Source organism: Vombatus ursinus, unplaced genomic scaffold (genome assembly GCF_900497805.2).
Source record: "Vombatus ursinus unplaced genomic scaffold, bare-nosed wombat genome assembly UNPS02006874.1, whole genome shotgun sequence".
Taxonomy (NCBI): domain Eukaryota; kingdom Metazoa; phylum Chordata; class Mammalia; order Diprotodontia; family Vombatidae; genus Vombatus; species Vombatus ursinus.
The window spans coordinates 6,647,218-6,663,766 of record NW_020946652.1 but is presented as its reverse complement, the minus strand read 5'-3'; the positions used below and the strand labels follow the sequence as shown (position 1 = coordinate 6,663,766).

The window sequence follows — 16,549 nt, the reverse complement described above, 5'->3', positions numbered from 1 at the left end:
CCCCCCCCACGGGGGCGCCCACCCCTCACTGCCCCACCCCCACGGGGCGCCCATCCCTCACTGCCCACCTCCTGGGGCTCCCCCACCCTCTGGCATTCTCACAGACCCCCATGGGACGAGGGCACCAGCGCCGAGGGGCTCCAGCAGGCCGAGAGAGAGAACTTCCTGGAGTGGAGGCGCGGGCTGGTGCGGTGAGTGCCTTGCCTTCCTGCCGTCCTCTTTCTGGGGTGGCTTGAGGGGGCTGCCGGTGCAGCCCAGGGTCCTCTGGGTTGTCTGAGCACACCGCCCCCCCATAAATCCAGAAGCTGCTTTTTAAACCGCAGCCTCAAGATGCCCGTGGAGCCCCCAGAAGACGCAGGTTCAAAGGAGGCCACAGGCTCTCCTGGGCTTTTCTGTGCATCCCAAGGCCTGGGTCTGGGGCTCACCGCCCCGTGTGGGGCTGGAGGCGGGGATGTTGACCACACGGAACCCCGCCGAGTGAGCTCCTCCATCATCTGCAGGCCTGGGGGGCCCTTCCGCCACGTGGGGCGCCTGGTGGTCAGCTTTTTCTTTTAAAGCCAGGCTGGAAGAGGAGCAGAACCTGATTTTGACGCCGTTTGAAAGAAACTTGGACTTCTGGCGGCAGCTCTGGAGAGTCATCGAGAGAAGGTGAGTCGGGCGCCCCGTGGCGGAGTCCCAGAGTCAGGTTCGGGCTGGCGCAGGCAGAGGGGAGAAGACGAGTCAGGGAGCACGTCCTGGAGCCCCACACCTAGAACGGCCCGCGTTCAGGTGGCCCGAAAGATGGCGGCTCAGTCTCGTGCTCGGCGGGTTGAGCGCGTGGTCGTGAGGAAGTGTGGGTCACAGGCCCCAGAGCTGGAGTGGAGGGAGGGTCCCCGGCGCTGGGGCTTCCTGTGCTGCTGAGGATGGCTTTGGGTGACTCGCGGCGGGTTGTCTCCCCCAAAGGGTGGGGAGGGGTGACTTCATTTTCTGACTTGGTGTCCCTGGCCCCAACTTGGCCACCCATAGCAAGTGGACATTTGTGTTTGATTACTTAACCACCTTGGAGAAGCCTGGTGTCCGTCTATGATCCCCATTGGTGGACCCTGAAAACTGCCGGGGGCCTCTGCAACATGACCTTGGCGGTCCTCTCATGCCTCGCTTCTCTGGCCACACTTGGCCGTCCTGGCATGTGGTGCTCATTTCCCACCTCCATGCCTTTGTACGTCTGTGTCTCCCACCTAGAAGGTTGTCCCCTCTCCCCCACCCTCCCCTTCCTTTCTTCTGTTCTGTGTGTGTCCCGTGTGTGCCCAGTCCTTTCCACATCCTTCTCCCCCATTTGAATGTAAGCTAACTGAGAGCAGGGGCTTTTTTGTGGTTTTGTTTGGTTTTTCTGTGCTTGGCCTTAGCCCAGGGCCTGGCACTTAATAAATGCTTGTTGACTGACCGCTTGATCACCTGCAGTGGCAGCCCCTGCTCTCTCCACGTCCTTGCCCTGATTTTCAGTAGTGATTGGGGGGCATTTCAAGTCCAGGAGCGGGTTTGTGAAGCGTGGAAGGGCTGTGATGGCAGGATGCCTCTGCAGCCGACTTCTGTTCGATGACCAGACCCCTGGCCTCTCCGCCACCGTGTCGGAATTCGTGTGATGCGCTGTTCATCCCCAGGCCCTGGACCCTGGGGAGGCTGGACAGCCGAAGCCTCAGGCCCCTTCTCAGGGGTCTTTGTGACGGACGGCATCAGAGAGTTTTGTCTCCTGGGCTTCGAGGTCAGTCTTTATGTGGCGGACAGTAGAGGGAGGAGGAAAGGCTCGACTCCACAGCATCATCGTGCCTAGAGCCCAGCCGCAGGCCGCCACCCAGAGGGAAACTTAGCGACCTCTTGAAGGGAGGCAGAGGAGGGCACCCTGGATTGGAAGGAATTCCAAGGACCTGGGTTCAAATGCTGCATGACCTTGGGTGATCATCGTCTCTGGGCCTCCTGAGAGCCTCTCCGGGGTGAAAATGGTGCCAGATCCAGACGAGGTGCAGGTGGAAGGCTGGTGGAGAAAGGAAAGCCCGATTCTGGCCCCCGTGGTGACTGGGGGGCCTCACGCCTCGGAAACAAAGGGCTCAGAGGAGCCCCTGATTGTCCCCTCCCTCCGTGACACCCTCATGGAATCGGTGGGGCCTGTACTGCCTTCTGGGCTTCCTCCTGGCGGCCATCACTTAGCGTCTGTGGGGCTCGCTTTCCTCCAGTGTAAACAGTCAGTAGTTGGATGCAGTGGGGCCTGGACCCTTCCCTTCAAAGGCTGTCGTGTGGCTGTGGGGGTCATGGGGGAAGAAGGCCTGAAACATATCACCTCTGTTCCCCAGTGCATCCTTCCCTCTCCCAGAGAATGAACCGGAACCAGAAGGAGGCACGTGCGGAGCTCCGCCCCCGCAGGCCCTGCCTCTCAAAGGATAGCGCAGGATTCGTGGCCGTTGGTGTGAGCACTGCCCGTGTGGGCCGTCCCCCACTCAGCGGGCCCCCATGCTGGCCAGCTCCTGCTCCAAGTGCTCGGCGCGTCTGGGGCCCTTCATTTCAGCCTTGACCTCTTCAGGCTCTGCCCAGAGTGGACTCAGGGCACCTCCAAGGCCTGCCTTTCCCTCCAGTCCCATCTTTTGGGGGGAAATTTGCATTTCTCCTATCACTCCTTCTTCCACTGGGCTGTTAAAACCCTTTGAAATTTTTCCGAGGATTGTTGGTCTCCTGGGGGGAGGGGGGGCATTCAGGGGGTGCCATGGTACACAGAGTGCCACGCCTGGGGTCAGGAGGACCCGAGTTCAAATTTGGTCTCAGACGCTTCCAAGCCATGTGATCCTGCACAAGGCACTTCATCCTGTCTGCCTCAGTTTCCTCACCTGTAAAATCAGCAGAGAAGGAAATGGCAAACCCCTCTAGTAATCTCTGCCAAGAAAACCCCAAGTGGGGCCACAGAGAGTCACACCCGACTGAGAAATGGCTCCGCCACAGTGTGTGGCCGCCTCCCAGCTGGGGAATGGCCCTGGTCCTCTGGCCTGTTAGCTGGCGTGGCCCTCGGCTGGCTGGCACGCCTTCGTCAGGGACGTTTGATACAAAGCGCCTCTCCTGTGCGGCGGTCGCTTCTGGTCACTTCCTTTCTTACTTTGGTGGTGTTTGTTTTAAATGGGAAACTTCCTATAAGCTCCCGGGGAGGGGGGGGGTCCTCTCAGGGATCGCGCCAGATGAAAGGGGTGTGTAAAGCAGGTTGTAAACCTCACAAGTTGTAAGGGTGTAAGGGGTGTGTAAAGCAGGTTGTGAACCCACACAGTGGGGCGGGCTCAGGGCTCCAAGGTCAGTGGTCCCAGAAGTCTCAGGGCAGCCTCACACTCTGATAGTGGGCCCCAGTGTCGTCGGCTGCCTCTCATCTCGTGTCCCTTTATGGGAGGTTGGGTGGCCTGGCCCCAGCAGTCGCTATCTTTCTGTTTATTCCTCAGTGATGTCGTTGTGCAGATAGTAGATGCCCGTAATCCCCTCCTCTTTCGATGTGAGGACTTGGTGAGTGTGGCTGGGCAGAGAGCTCACTCTGCCGGGGACTGGGGGCCCTTCTTGATTGTCCAGCAGAATTCCCAGTGATGAATGGCATCCTGGGCCTAGCCCTGAGACCGTTTCCTTTGCCCAGGCTCGGGTGGGTCAAGGCGGGACCAGCATTAGGCAGGTGGGCTCACTTGGGAGGAGCGCTGCCCATGGGCACGAGGCCTTTCATCTAGCCTATCACAACGCTGTTTGATCCAGAGTGACCTGGGCTGTTTATCTCCCTGACACCTGCCTCTCATTGCCCCAGAAGGAGCACGAGGGGATGGATCTGTGGGAGGAGCCCTAGTAAAGAGATCAGGTTGGGGCGTGGATTCGGGTCTCACAGCTTCACCCAGAGTGCTGTGAGCTGCGGCCACTCCGGAAGGCTCACGGGGTCCTGGCTCCTTCCTCTTGGTTGGTTGGCAGCTGCCCATCACTCCTGGGCTCTCGTTTAGGGCCTCATTGGGCACAGAGCCTTTTAAGGCTTTGATAAATGGAGCTCTGGTGGTCGTGTGTGGCCGGCTCTGAAGGCAGGGCCTGCTCCCGCCTGCAGGGGTCGCCTGGACCTGTCTCCTTCCCTGTGAGATGGGCCCGCACTCTGTGCTCCTTGGAGGGTCACTGCCCCTGAGCCTCCCCAGGGAAGAGGAGGAGGAGGTGGTGGCAGTGATGGTCGTGGTGATGTGTGTGTGGGGTCTGCGTTCATCTCGTCCCCTGGGAGTCCTCAGCGAAGGCACCTCCCTGTCTTTGCTTCCTCCAAATGAGCTTTGTTTTCCTAGGAACGTTATGTGAAAGAAATCAGCGGAGATAAGGAAAATGTGATTTTGATCAACAAGGCAGACCTGTTGACTGAGGAGCAGCGAGGAGCGTGGGCCAGATTCTTTGAGCAAGAAAACGTGAAAGTGATTTTCTGGTCCGCTCTGGCGGAAGGTGACCGGCTGAGCGCGAGATCAAAGGTGACCGAGCGCCTCTCCGCGCTGTCAGGGAAGGACACAAGCAGGGGCGGCTGCTTCTGTGTCAGCTTAGGGCCCCCACGGCAGAGAGAAGGCGCCAGCCCCACCCGCTGTGCCCCCAAAGAAACCGAGAATGGCCGTGATTCTTTGCGGTGAAGGGGGAGGCGACGTGGGAAGTTGGGAAATGACCTCGCGGTGGCCATCAACAGCAGTCAGCACCTTTATGAGGGCTGTAGCTAAAGGCAGTGGCCTGGCCATCTTCGGCCAGGGGCTCTTGAGTTCTCTTTTAAAGCAAAGAAATATTTTGCAAGATGGGGGCAGCTAGTTGGCACTGTGGATGGAGCACCAGCCCTGAGTCAGGAGGACCTGAGTTCAAATGCAGCCTCTGACACGCACACGCACACGCTCTCTCCCCCTCTGCTTTTCACCTTGTTCTGGCCACTCCCCACTAGGGTTCCACTCCCAAGCCTTCCCCTTCCATGTCCCCCCACCCCCTAATCTTCTCCCGGCTGAATTTCCCCATTTTCTCCCACAGAACATTAGGGTAGAGGCAGTTTCCCAGGCTGCTCTCTGGTCCTTCAGGACACTTTGGGGTCCATCTCCCAGATCTGAGCAGTGGGTTCCAGGAAAGTTCTGCCCCAGACAGAGTGTGTCTGGGGCAGAAAGGAGGGTGTGTGGGGACAGGAAGGAGGGTTTGGCTGCCACGGCCCACAACTCCTGGACACTGAGCCGCACAGCCCTGGGTCTTTGGGGCCAGCTCTCAGGCCTGGCATCCTTTCTCCTGACGGGCATGTTGAGCTCAGCTCCTCAGCTCTGGCCCACGGCTTCCCTCTCTCGTCCCTTCTGTTTCTCCTCAGGCTTGTGCACAGCTGGGACTCAGCTGTATTCCTCAGCATCTTGGAGGCCTCGTTGAGAGCACAGCTTCCTTTTACCTTTCTTGATCTCTCTCTGAGCTTTCTGAAACACTTTCCCTGGAATTCCAGAAGGTCCCTTTCCCCAAGCCCAGGGCTCAGACCCTTCCCTGTCACAAACACCCGCAGCAGTGCCCAGGCTTGGTCAGCCTCTGACCAGGTGCCCAGAACAACGAGCAGGTTTCTAAATTAGGGTTAACTTGGGCCTTCTCTGCCTCGGGGTGATGTGTTTGAATACCCCATGGTGGTTTCACAGCCAGCGCCCGGCTCCCTTGCTACGGTCGTTTGCTGGTGGCAGTAATTGAGGGAGTGCGGCCTGCCTTCAGCAGGAGAAGAGTTTTGTCTGTCTCAGCTTAAGAGCACGTTGTCTTCTTAATCCCCTCCTCTCCATGGTCCTGGGACTTTTCTTTTCCTTTGTCTAGAGGATTCATGTGAAGGCTGTGGTGCATAACCCTTTTTTCAGCTTCTCTGGGTTTCTTCATTTGACTAGGAGCAAGAAGCTGAGAGTTCAGAGGAGGCCGAAGAGTGGGAAGATGAGGCTGAGGATGAGCAGGGGGGTGGTGAGCGGCTCCCCAGTGAGGACAGTGACAGCGAGTACGAGGATTGTCTGGAGGATGATGACCAGTGGCAGACGTGCTCTGAGGATGACGGCGGCGGCGGCCACGAAGCAGAGCCCTGCTGCCGGGAGAACGGGGCCGGGGGCAGCCTGGAGCAGGAGCCACGGCCCCTGGCTGGGGATGCCCGCGTGCAGAATGACAGCCACCTGGTGGAAAAGGAGGAGCTGCTGGACCTCTTCAGAGCGATGCATTCTGGGAAGAAGGTCAAGGAGGGGCAGCTCACTGTGGGGCTGGTGAGTGGCCGGTTGTTGGCGGGATGAGCCTGTCACCAGAAGGGAATTCTAGGGAAAGCTGGGACCTTCAGTGGCCGCCAGGGAAAGGGAAGTCTTTTTTAGGGGGTCCTGCTGGATGTGGGTCTTGGGCACATGGCTGTGTAAAGGGCTGCTCATTGACCAACCCCTTTCTCCCTTCCAAATGCCCGCAGTCTGGCTCCTGGGTGGCTCCTGGATGTTAGGGCAGCCCTTCTTTCTAGCTGAGGATTTGCCAAGTGCTTCCCTCCCAACAGCTTGTCTGGAGGGCCAGCCTGGGAGCCAAGAAGACCTGGGCTTGAATCCCACCTCAGATATGGCTGTGTGACCCTGGGCAAGTCCCTGGACTTGTGCCTCAGTTTCCCTTGTTTTTCCAATGAAGGGTAGGGAGGCAGGCTCAGTGGCTACACTCTAAATCTGGGCCCTGGGGTCCTGCATTCTCCAACTTGCCCATCCCCGTCCTACCAGCAGCGAGTCCCTGGAATGGAATTCAAATCCAGTATCCTGACTGTTCGACCTGACCTCACGGTAACTCTCTACTCCTGAGAGTTGGTCAGTTAGAAAAGTCTTCCCAAACCAATGGGACGAGAGTGAAGGATGCCCCAGGCAGGGCATTCCAGAGGGGGCATGAATGGGCCCCTGGTCGTCTTCTGGAGGTGGGTGGGATGGCATCACCAGGCCATCAGCCAGAGTACATTAGCACCCACCCTGTGCCAGGCCCTGACAATGCACAGACCAGAGTGAGACTATTCCTGCCCTCAGAGAGCTCACATTCTATTGAGGAGGCAACCTGTGTATACACGGGCTTACAAAATATATGTGTACCCCCAAAGTAAAATCCACAGTATTTGTGAGGGGTACAGCTACTAAGAGCTGGGGGCATCCGGAAGGGTTTTGTGTAGAAGGGGTGATGTTTCAAGGGATTCTTAGTACCAGAGGTGAGGGAGGGAGCGAGCTCAGTCCAGGCATGAGTACTGCCTGTGCCACGGGTGAGGGGTCGGGGTGGGGAGGCCAGGCTGACCCCATCAAGGAATGCGTGAAGGAAGTCCGTGTAGAATGGGGCTGGAAGGCGAGTTTGGGAGTGGTGTGTTGTGGAGGACGAGCATGTCCCCCCATAGAGAGGTGGGTCTTCCAGCTGGCATGGTTGCCCACATCCTACCTGTTGTTTAGCCGGCCCATGGATGCCAGGCGTAGGGCTGTGGATGTACAGAAGCACTGACAGCTCGGGCTCCCACAAAACTCCTGTGTGCACGTTGGTCATGGTCAAGCATGGCGCCCCCAGGGGCCAGGCCTTGCGACGGGGGCCCGGAAAGGCCGAGGGTCTGTGCTGGGCCGCAGGGCACGATCGTCTCCCATCTTGGATCGCTCCTCTCTCCAGGTCGGCTACCCCAACGTTGGAAAGAGCTCGACGATCAACACCATCTTTGGGGACAAGAAGGTGTCTGTGTCGGCCACACCCGGGCACACCAAACACTTCCAGGTACTCACTGTGGGCCCTGACCGCAGGCCCTTCACCCCACCCTCTCCTGCTCGAGAGCCAGGCAAACCTCGAGCTCCTCTTTCAGACCCTCTATGTGGAGCCCGGCCTGTGTCTGTGTGACTGCCCCGGCCTGGTGATGCCGTCCTTCGTCTCTACCAAGGCTGAGATGATCTGCTGTGGGATTCTGCCCATCGACCAAATGAGAGACCACGTGCCCCCCATTTCTTTCATATCCTTTCTTGGGGGGAATTGTTGGGGAATTCAGGTATTAGACGGGGGCGAGTCCTGTTGGGCCGCTGACACCGGGCCCTTGAGGCTGCAGGGCAGCGAGGGGAACGGCAGCTTTCGGGACGCTCCATCAGCATTGTGGGGGATCTTCCCCCGGGGCCTAGCATGGGGTTTCCCGTGTATGACAAGGTAGGGGCCCAAGGGCCCAAGACAGGCACAGAGATCTAGTTCTCTTCCTTTACAAACTTACATTTGCCAGAACATCCCAAGACGGGTCCTAGAAGCCACCTATGGGATTCACATCATACGGCCCCGAGAAGATGAAGACCAAAATCGGCAGCCCACCTCCGAAGAGCTGCTGACGGCTTACGGAAGTGAGTTCTCTGGGTGTGCGTACACGTGCGTGAGTGCGGGAGGGCGTGGCTGCCAAAGGAGCCGATCAGAGCTGGCTTTGGACCCCCAGGGCCTGGGTTCCAGTCCTGACTTTGGCCAGGTCATTTGCGAGAAGAGTGCCAAAGGGCCTAGTAACGGAGAGTTTGATGGGGACGCTGCACGTTTCTCAACCCCTTTGAGGATCTTTCAGTCTCTGACTTCTTTGTCGGGTTTTCTCTATGAAAGTTAAAGTCAGCTCTTGATAGGAAACGGAAATAGGAGTCTGGGACTAACTCATGTCCTGTGCCAGGCCCCTCGCCTTCAGCATTCAGGCTCTGTTTAGAAACAGCGCCTGGACTTGGGGGCCTCCCCTCAGGGGCGTGGTACACCATGGGCAGCTCTCTGTGTGGGGAGCGGGCTGCTGTCTGTGCCCCTGCCAGGGCTGTCCTGGTGCTTGATGCTCAGAGAACAGTGGGGACCGGGGACCTGGGCCCTGGCTTCTAATCCCTTTGGGTCTTTCTCAGGTATGAGAGGGTTTATGACTGCCCACGGACAGCCTGACCAGCCCCGAGCTGCCCGGTACATCCTGAAGGACTACGTCAGGGTAAGTGTGGGCTCCTCTTGCTCATACCTCTCCTAGGGCTGCCTGCCTGCCTGCCCGAGGATCTAGGGTGCCCAGGAGGCCGTGCTGACCTCCCCTTTGTCACCCGCAGAGCTGGGCACGAGGGGCACTACTCCCAGCTGCTCCTGGGATGGTCAGGCCAGGAATCATGACCTAAAAGAGAGAGGCATGCTCTGAGCCCTGGGGGCCGTGAGGCAGGGCAGGGTGAGCCTGGGGTGGGTCGGTAGTTTAGTCTGGCCAGGGCCAGCGTGTCCCAAAGCCGCCGCTTGGTGGCCGGGCAGGGCAGTTGATTTCACTGGCCTTGGGCTGCGCTTCTTTAGAATTTGAGGTCTGCCATAATCACATGAGATAGTGGGAAGTCCCCCTGGGCCCTGGGTTTGCGAGGGAGGGCCTGGGCTGACTGGCCTTCAGTCTCTTCCCCTTCCTTCAGAGGAATGCCTGTGATGGACATTTGGGTCTCGGCTTCCTCCGCTGACCCTTCCCACAGTGACCAGAGGCAACTCTGCTCTTTGGCCTGGGTCGGGGGCTGGTTCTCTGACACTCGGCTAGCTGCGCCACCTCCTCTGCTCCCGGGGCCCAGAGGTGCCAGGCACAGGGCGTGCCCCTCTTTGGGGCACCCGCCAGCCCAGAGCCAGCCCTGACTGTCATTCCAGGGTAAGCTGCTGTATTGCCACCCTCCTCCTGGTATCGAGGCTAGGGACTTTCAGCCGCAGCATGAGAAACTGAGGCACGGCGGAGGGAAGCCAGAGGCGCAGCCGCCACGGCAGAGCTGCCACAAGGCCAAGCAGATTGAGAATGTGGTCGACCGAGCATTTTTTCACCAGGTAAGATTGCAAGTGGGCCTCCTGGCAGTGCACACGCTGAGCGCTGTGGGTGCCGGGGCGGGGTGAGGCCTCTGTCTGGGGTTTGAGTGTGTGCTGTGAAACTGAGGCCGGCCGTGTGCTGGGGGCGGGGGCTCGGGAGAAAATGTGGAGTCAGTGATGTTGGCTGCAAAGCTAGGACCAGGACGACTTAGGCGTGTGCGGGGCACAGGCCAGGGCTGGGAGGAGGGGGGAACAGTTGGGAGCTCGCGGTTTTGTCCTTGAGAAACAAGGCAGTTTTTTCAGAAAACGTGAGAAGTCGCTCCAGGATGGGCTCTTCGCCCGGTCCACGTCCATGAGTGCCCCGTGGGCCCCATAGCAGTGCCCACAAACCCACTACCCCAGCGTCTCAGGCATGGCTTCGTGTTCCCCAGGAGAACGTGAGGGCACTGACCAGGGGCGTGCAGGCCGTGATGGGCCACAGGCCGGGCTGGGCCCCGGGACCTCCTGCTGCCGGCCACAGTGGAGTCCCTGGGAAGCCCTGGAAGAAACACGGCAACCGGAACAAAAAGGAGAAAGTCCGCAGGGTCACCAGGCACTTGGACGCGTGACCTCGAGCCTGACCCGGCTGCCAGAAGGAGTGACGGACCGAGGCTGTCCCCGTGCTCTCCCTCCTGGCCCGCGGGGCGAGGGGGCGCTGACCTCCAGGGCCCAGATGAGCGGTCTGCGCCAGTGACCCTGCGATGAGGGGCGGGGGCAAGTGGATGGATGATGAGGGTGGGTGAGATGGATAGCTGTGCACACGCAGGCACATTCTCTACCTCTGGGAGCCAGAGGAATGGTTTTGGAAACCTGTATTGAAACAGGGCCGGGGCAGGTCCAGGTTAAGGGCTTGCCAAGGTCCCAGGGCCACGTCCACACTCCCCACTCGGCAGTGGCATCGAAGAGCTCTAAGCTTGGGGATCCCTCTGCCCCCATCGTGCAGCCTGAGCCCTGAGGGAGGACGGTCGCTCGTGGAGAGGCCTCTCAGTTTGGCCAGCGGTCGGCCCTGGAAGCATCCTGCGATAAAGTCTGATCCTTTTGGGCAGAGTTCCCAGCAGAAGCAGGACTGGATCTCGGGTCCGATGCAGCCATTGTGCCCGGGGCTCCACCTCTGCCCAGCACAGCCTGTCGCCCCCATCCCTCCCGGGCTCTGTCTTCCTCACTGGGGTCCAGAGGGCCCAGGAAGGGACAGGTGACATGATATCGATGGTGGCCAGCTTCCTGAGTTGTGTTTCTTCGTCTGTAAAGTGATTCTGCAGCCCAGTCGCCCCTTCTCGGTCTCCTTTGTGGCCGTAGCGTCCATCTCCTCCCACCCCATCCCCGCCCCCAGCTCTGGCTCCTCTGCATGGTGGCAGAAGTGTATACCATCCTCCCTCTCTGCCCGGGGGCATCTCGGGCTGAACCCGGGGCACCAGCCTCCTGCCACCTTAGGCTCCTGACCCATTCCCCCCCCCAGCACCTCTCACACCTTTCCCCTTCTGATTCTGACCTTCCTCAGTTACCGGAGACTCTCTCCCACTCCTTGCCCTCACCTCTGCCTCCTCCGAGGCTCAGGCAGGGAGCTGCCTGCCATGTGGGCCTTTTCTGACCTGCTCTTTGGGCCTGTGGACAGTGCCTTCCCGAGGACCAGGACTGCCTTGGCCATCTCTACCCCTGGTGCCTTGCCCCATGGTAGGCCTTACCTAATCAATTCTCAATAAAGCACACGCTATGCCTTCTAGCTTACTGCTCAGAGGGGGTTGGGGGCTGCTTCATCTACTCCTGGCAGGTGGTATTTTCAAGGCCCCTCAGTGTAGTAGTTGCCCTGCTCTTCACAGGAAAGGAGCCGATCAGAGAGCAAAGGATGGTGGGAGAGTGGCCAGAAGTGGAAGGGTGCACAGGGACACTGGGAAGCTTTGGGGGGCTCAGAAAGCCACGAGTCTGGCCTTGGTGCTAGTGGTGGTGACGGGTTTCTGAGCCTGCGCTTGACTGGAAAGAAGCCTTGGAAAGCATCCAACCCAGGCCCCTCTTACAGGGGAGGGGAAGTGACAAGCACTTAGGGAGTGCCCAGAGAATGTCTCGCTGGGGATAAGGCTCTGGACTTGGAATCGGGAAAACCCAGGTCCAGATCTCACCACAGACCTTTCTAAATGAGTTCCTCTCAGTCACCTGCCTCTAGGGCTCTGTAAAATGAGGGGCCGGGTGACCTCTCATGGCTCTTCAGCCCAGAATCTGTATCATCGAGGAAACTGAGGCCTGGAGAGGCCAGTGCTAATCACTCCAAGGCCCATAGGGAGCAGAGTTGGGTCCTGAGCCCGGGTTCTGTGAGGTGGATCCTGTGAACCTGCCGCTAGGGGTCGCTCCTAGGAACGAGTGCTTTCAGGGCGATTGGTTTGGCACCAACGCGGTCGGTCGAGAGACGGAATGAGCAAGGTGATGGAGGCCCAGCCGAGGTGGTGACTGCAGGAAGGAGAGATGAGACCCTTTTCCAGGGTCAGTCAGCAAGGATTTCTTAGTCGTGGGGCTGCGGGGGCCAAGACAGCCGCTCCTCTGGACCAGGATGCTGATGAGGCCCAGGCTGGGAAGCTGGGGGCAGACCCAGCCTCTTCCCCGGGTTGGATGACAGCTTCAGGTGTGCCCTGCTCTCTGATACCCTAGAGGATGGAGTGAGCAGCCCTCGGGTCTGAAGAGAGACCTCGGTATGTGGCCGGGCTGCTGGTTTGAGAGAGCAGAGCAGGTAAGGCTTCCTGTGTGTGCTAAGGGTGGACGTGCCAAGAGCCATAAAGGCAAGGTTGCCGTTCCTGGGGCCTGTAGAGGTCCAGGTGTTGTGGGACGTGCCACCCTGTCCACTCAGCTGGAAGGAAGCGCGGGTGCCCTTCTAGCTCAGCCTGTAGATGTTTGCCTAGGGTTGAAGGTTTGGCATAAAGGAAGACATCCCTGCCTTGCCAGGGTGGCCTGCCCCACTTTGAATAGCTAATGGTTGGGAAGTGTTTCCTGGCATCAAGCCTAAAGTTGTCTCTTTGTGGCTTCCACCCATTGGAGCCTAGGGGGGCTACAGAGACCGTCTCATCCCACCCCTCATTTTACAGATGAGGAAACAAACAGCTCCACTGGTGTCGGGCAGGATTGGGAGTTGTCCCAGGTCTGCTGGCTGCAAACCCAACGCTGTCCCTGCCCCCCAAGATTCAGTGTCTCTGACAGCCTTTCATCTACCTGGAGACAGTAAGGGCATCTCCAGTATTCAGCCAGTGCCCCTGGCACCGGCATTCACTCTGGATGCTTGTCAATGCCCTTTCTGACAGGGGACCCAGAGCTGGAGGCAGCCTCCAGGAGGTCTGTCCAGGCACTCCCTGTTACCTCCTCTGATAACAGCTGATGGCATAACCCGTTAGTTTAGAGGGTCTCCTTTGATTGTTTAAGATACCTGTGTGGATGTGGAGGAAAGATTTGAACCCTCCTCTGGGCTCAGTTGGCCTGGTCCAGGCTCTTCACCATACCTTGGCTGCCTTTCCCCCTGTGCCACCCACCTCTGCCTGGCTGGGCATTCCTCTCGGTGACTGCTGGAATTGAATCAGAGTTTAAAATACCTGTTGTGTTTATTAAAGAAAATTTCCTATTCCTCATTCTCCACTAGAGATTAAGCAAGTTGAGTCTCGTCTTTCTCCTTTTCCCCTTAACTGTTCTTAAAGGAAGGTATGGCCTCTTAGACAGTTGGTGCTTAATTATTAAGCACTTGCTGGCTGCAAAGCACTGTCCTGGGAGAATGGGAGCAGGAGGCCATGGGAAAACAAAGGCAGCTGCCCTTGCAGGGAGACCTCTCACCAAGGGAGAGTCTTGGACTCCCACGCACAGCCGGAGAGCTCACACGTTGACCCTTTGCCGTGGGCAATGGGAGGGTGTTTGGTGGAACCGATGCCCTCATGGGACAGGTTGACAGGTTGCTGTCCTGCAGATAATCTGTCTCAGAATGATTGGAATGGGGAAGGGTGCTCCTAGAAACAATGGGTTTGGGTCTTTCTAGGTGACTGAAGCATCTTGGAATGGGGGGGCTTTCCCCCTCCATGAAGGGAGTCACTACAGAGATGATCCTTGAGAAATGCCCTGTGTGTGCCACACTTCAACAAGAAGGGCCGGGAAAAGAGATTTCCTCCTTGAAGTGAATAATTTTTTTTTAATTTAAAAGGTGTTTTTTTATTCATTTTGAACTTAAACAGAAAGACAAAAACGCCATTTCCACGTACACAATACAACATAGAGGATTCAATAGAAAGCCATGAATTTCCATTTAACACTGTTTGCTTTTTTTTTAAAAAACTATGTAATAAACGCTGCCCCGCCTTTCTGTGCTTCCTTCTAAATTTTCTTTTGTTCTCTGTTGTGCACTTTTTTTCTCCCTCCCCACCCTGCTCTAGAGAAGGCATACTTCTGTTGCTCAGTTCTTTCTCTGGCTGCAGATAGCGTCTTCCTTCACAGGTCCTGTGTAGCTGATTTGAGTGATTGTAATACTCAAAATGACTTAGTTCTTGGAACAGTTTTGCTTCTACTGTATACATCGTGCTCTTGGTTGCGCTCATTTTATTCTTTGTTATTCATGTCAGTCTTTCCATGTTTTTCTAAAACTAACCAGCTCATCATTTCTTACAGCACAGTAGTGGTATTCTATCACAAGAGTCAGCCTTTTCAAGTGAGTTCCTGGAGAGTGATTACCATGGTCTGCCTGCTGTCAGGGGATAGAAGGGAGGGCTGGTAAGGGAGACTTAAGGTTAAATGTCTGAAAAACAGATCGTGGCATCAGGAAGTGACCTGCCTGTAGATGAGATGGCCACAGGTGCATTCTGTGACTTGCTAAGCAGGCCTGGGCAGCTCTGCTTACCCAGCCCTTGGCCCCTCAGGCTGAAGGAGAAAGTTCCAGTTGCTAACCTTTGACACCCAAGAAGAGACCATGTGTTTTCCCCCAGTACAAGCTCTCTCTTGTCTTTGGCCTTTCAGAGAGCTCTGACTTCCAGGAGAAAAATTCTATCGTTGGGGGGGAGGGAGGGGGAAGTTGGAGCCTCAGTAGTGGGAGAGGGAAAGAGGGAGGAGCCTCGGTGATGGGGTAGGGGAAGAGGGCGGGGCCTCAGCAGTTTTGGGGGAAGGGGGGCAATGCTACACGAGGCTCTAAGAAGTCTTCCCAGCGAGGAGGAGGCCAGCTCAGGCTTCTGAGTGCTCTACGTGGCTTTGGGTATGGGGTGGCCCACCTCCCCCATCAGACCCCTCTCCTGCCCTGCCATGTTTGCCTTTGGTTTTGTGGTCCCGCTAGTTTAGGAAAGTGGTGAGCTCCTCTTTGTAGCTTTCGTGGGTGTGATGTTCTATGCTCTGGCCCCAGTCTCCCCACCCCCCAGCATTTGGGGAGCAGGCCTTTGCAGAAAGGCCAAGGAGAACTTGGAAGGATACTGACTTTCTAGTGTGACTCAGCAAGCATTGATTAAGCACCTGCTGTGTGCCAGGCACTGCTCAAAGTACTGGAGATACACGAAGTAAGGTAAAGGCCCAGCCCAGCCTTCCAGGAGCTCACAGTCTAATGGAGGGGGGGGGAGAGCAATTTGACTGCCACTAACTGCTAACTTCAAACAAGACGGAGGCAGAATAAAAGGGGCGAATCAAGAGAGGGAAAGCTGTAGGTTCTGCTGGACTCTGTCACATACACCCCCAGTAAACTTCCATCTCAGAATCCAAAGCCAAATCCTGTGTTTGGTGTTCAAGCGCACCGTCCTCCTTTCCAGGCTTCCTAAACCTCTCCCCCTTGCCACACTTTGCCCCCGGGGACACCAGCTTCCCTCCTCTTCCTTCTCTAACCCTCTATCTCCCGATCCCTGCAAGTCCCCTGGCTGTGTGCCCTGCCTGGCATGCCCTCCTCAGCACTCGCTCTTGGCTTCCCTGGCTTCCTTCAAGTCCCAGCTGAAATCCTACGGTCTACAAGACGCCTTTCTCCGTCCCTCTTCATTCGTGTGCCTTGCCTGTCGGTTGTTTCCAGTTTATCCTGCTGATAGCTTGTTCGTATCTAGTCATTTCCCTGTTGTCCCCAGCCCCCTTCACACAGAGCTCCTGGAGGTTGGGAGCTGGGCTCTTACCTTTCCTTGTGTCTCCAGCACTTAGCACAGTGCCTGGCAGCGCCGTAGGCACTTACTAAACATTACCTGCCTGAGTTCCCTTGTTCACCAGTGAGCCTTGGGTCACTCCTCAGGCCTGCTGGTTTCCCTGATCTGGAGGTTGATTCACCAGAAGACCTTTTGTCAAACAACAGCCCTGAGGAGAACAGCGCCAGGAAACAGGCACTGGATGGGAGAATTTTTTTTTTTTATTTTCAGTTTTGACGCCAGTTTTTTTTCCCAGGGCGTCTGTGATTTGTCGCCAGGGTGGGCCGTCTCTTCCTGCTGGCGCTTCCCGTGGGGGGAAGTGACAGGCCCCAAAGATGTGTTGTAGAAAGCAAACAAGCCTCAGGCTTCAGGGACTCCTGCTGTCAGACAGGATGCCCCCAGAAGCCTGCCCAGTGGCCAGGACCCACAGGGGGACAGCCTCATGGTCGGGGGCCTCTCACCAGGTCACTTCAAGCAACCAGGAAAGCAAGTGTGTGGAAGAGGATTGTTTGGTTGCCTCCGGAAAGCCCAGGAGTGAATCCTCCAGGTTAAGCTGGAAGGTGTTTGAACTGAAACGACCTTGTGGGGTGCACAAGTGCGAAGTCCCATCCTGTTATTCAGTGCTCCGTCATTTCAGCTGTATCTGATTCTCTGGG

At 57.4% G+C, this 16,549-nt stretch overlaps 1 protein-coding gene across 1 annotated transcript in view; it reads left to right on the top strand.

Moving 5' to 3' along the window:
• LSG1 (large 60S subunit nuclear export GTPase 1) overlaps nucleotides 1-11,518 on the top strand; it is a 12,535-nt gene extending 1,017 nt beyond the window's left edge. Inside the window, exons 4-14 of the mRNA XM_027848790.1 lie at nucleotides 105-191; nucleotides 562-648; nucleotides 3,450-3,510; nucleotides 4,305-4,481; nucleotides 5,880-6,239; nucleotides 7,633-7,734; nucleotides 7,820-7,963; nucleotides 8,213-8,336; nucleotides 8,859-8,938; nucleotides 9,610-9,780; nucleotides 10,191-11,518. Of these exons, the coding sequence (XP_027704591.1) occupies nucleotides 105-191; nucleotides 562-648; nucleotides 3,450-3,510; nucleotides 4,305-4,481; nucleotides 5,880-6,239; nucleotides 7,633-7,734; nucleotides 7,820-7,963; nucleotides 8,213-8,336; nucleotides 8,859-8,938; nucleotides 9,610-9,780; nucleotides 10,191-10,367 (1,570 nt within the window). The 3' untranslated portion in view covers nucleotides 10,368-11,518. The remainder of the gene's footprint in view (nucleotides 1-104; nucleotides 192-561; nucleotides 649-3,449; nucleotides 3,511-4,304; nucleotides 4,482-5,879; nucleotides 6,240-7,632; nucleotides 7,735-7,819; nucleotides 7,964-8,212; nucleotides 8,337-8,858; nucleotides 8,939-9,609; nucleotides 9,781-10,190) is intronic.
• Nucleotides 11,519-16,549: the final 5,031 nt, after the last annotated feature.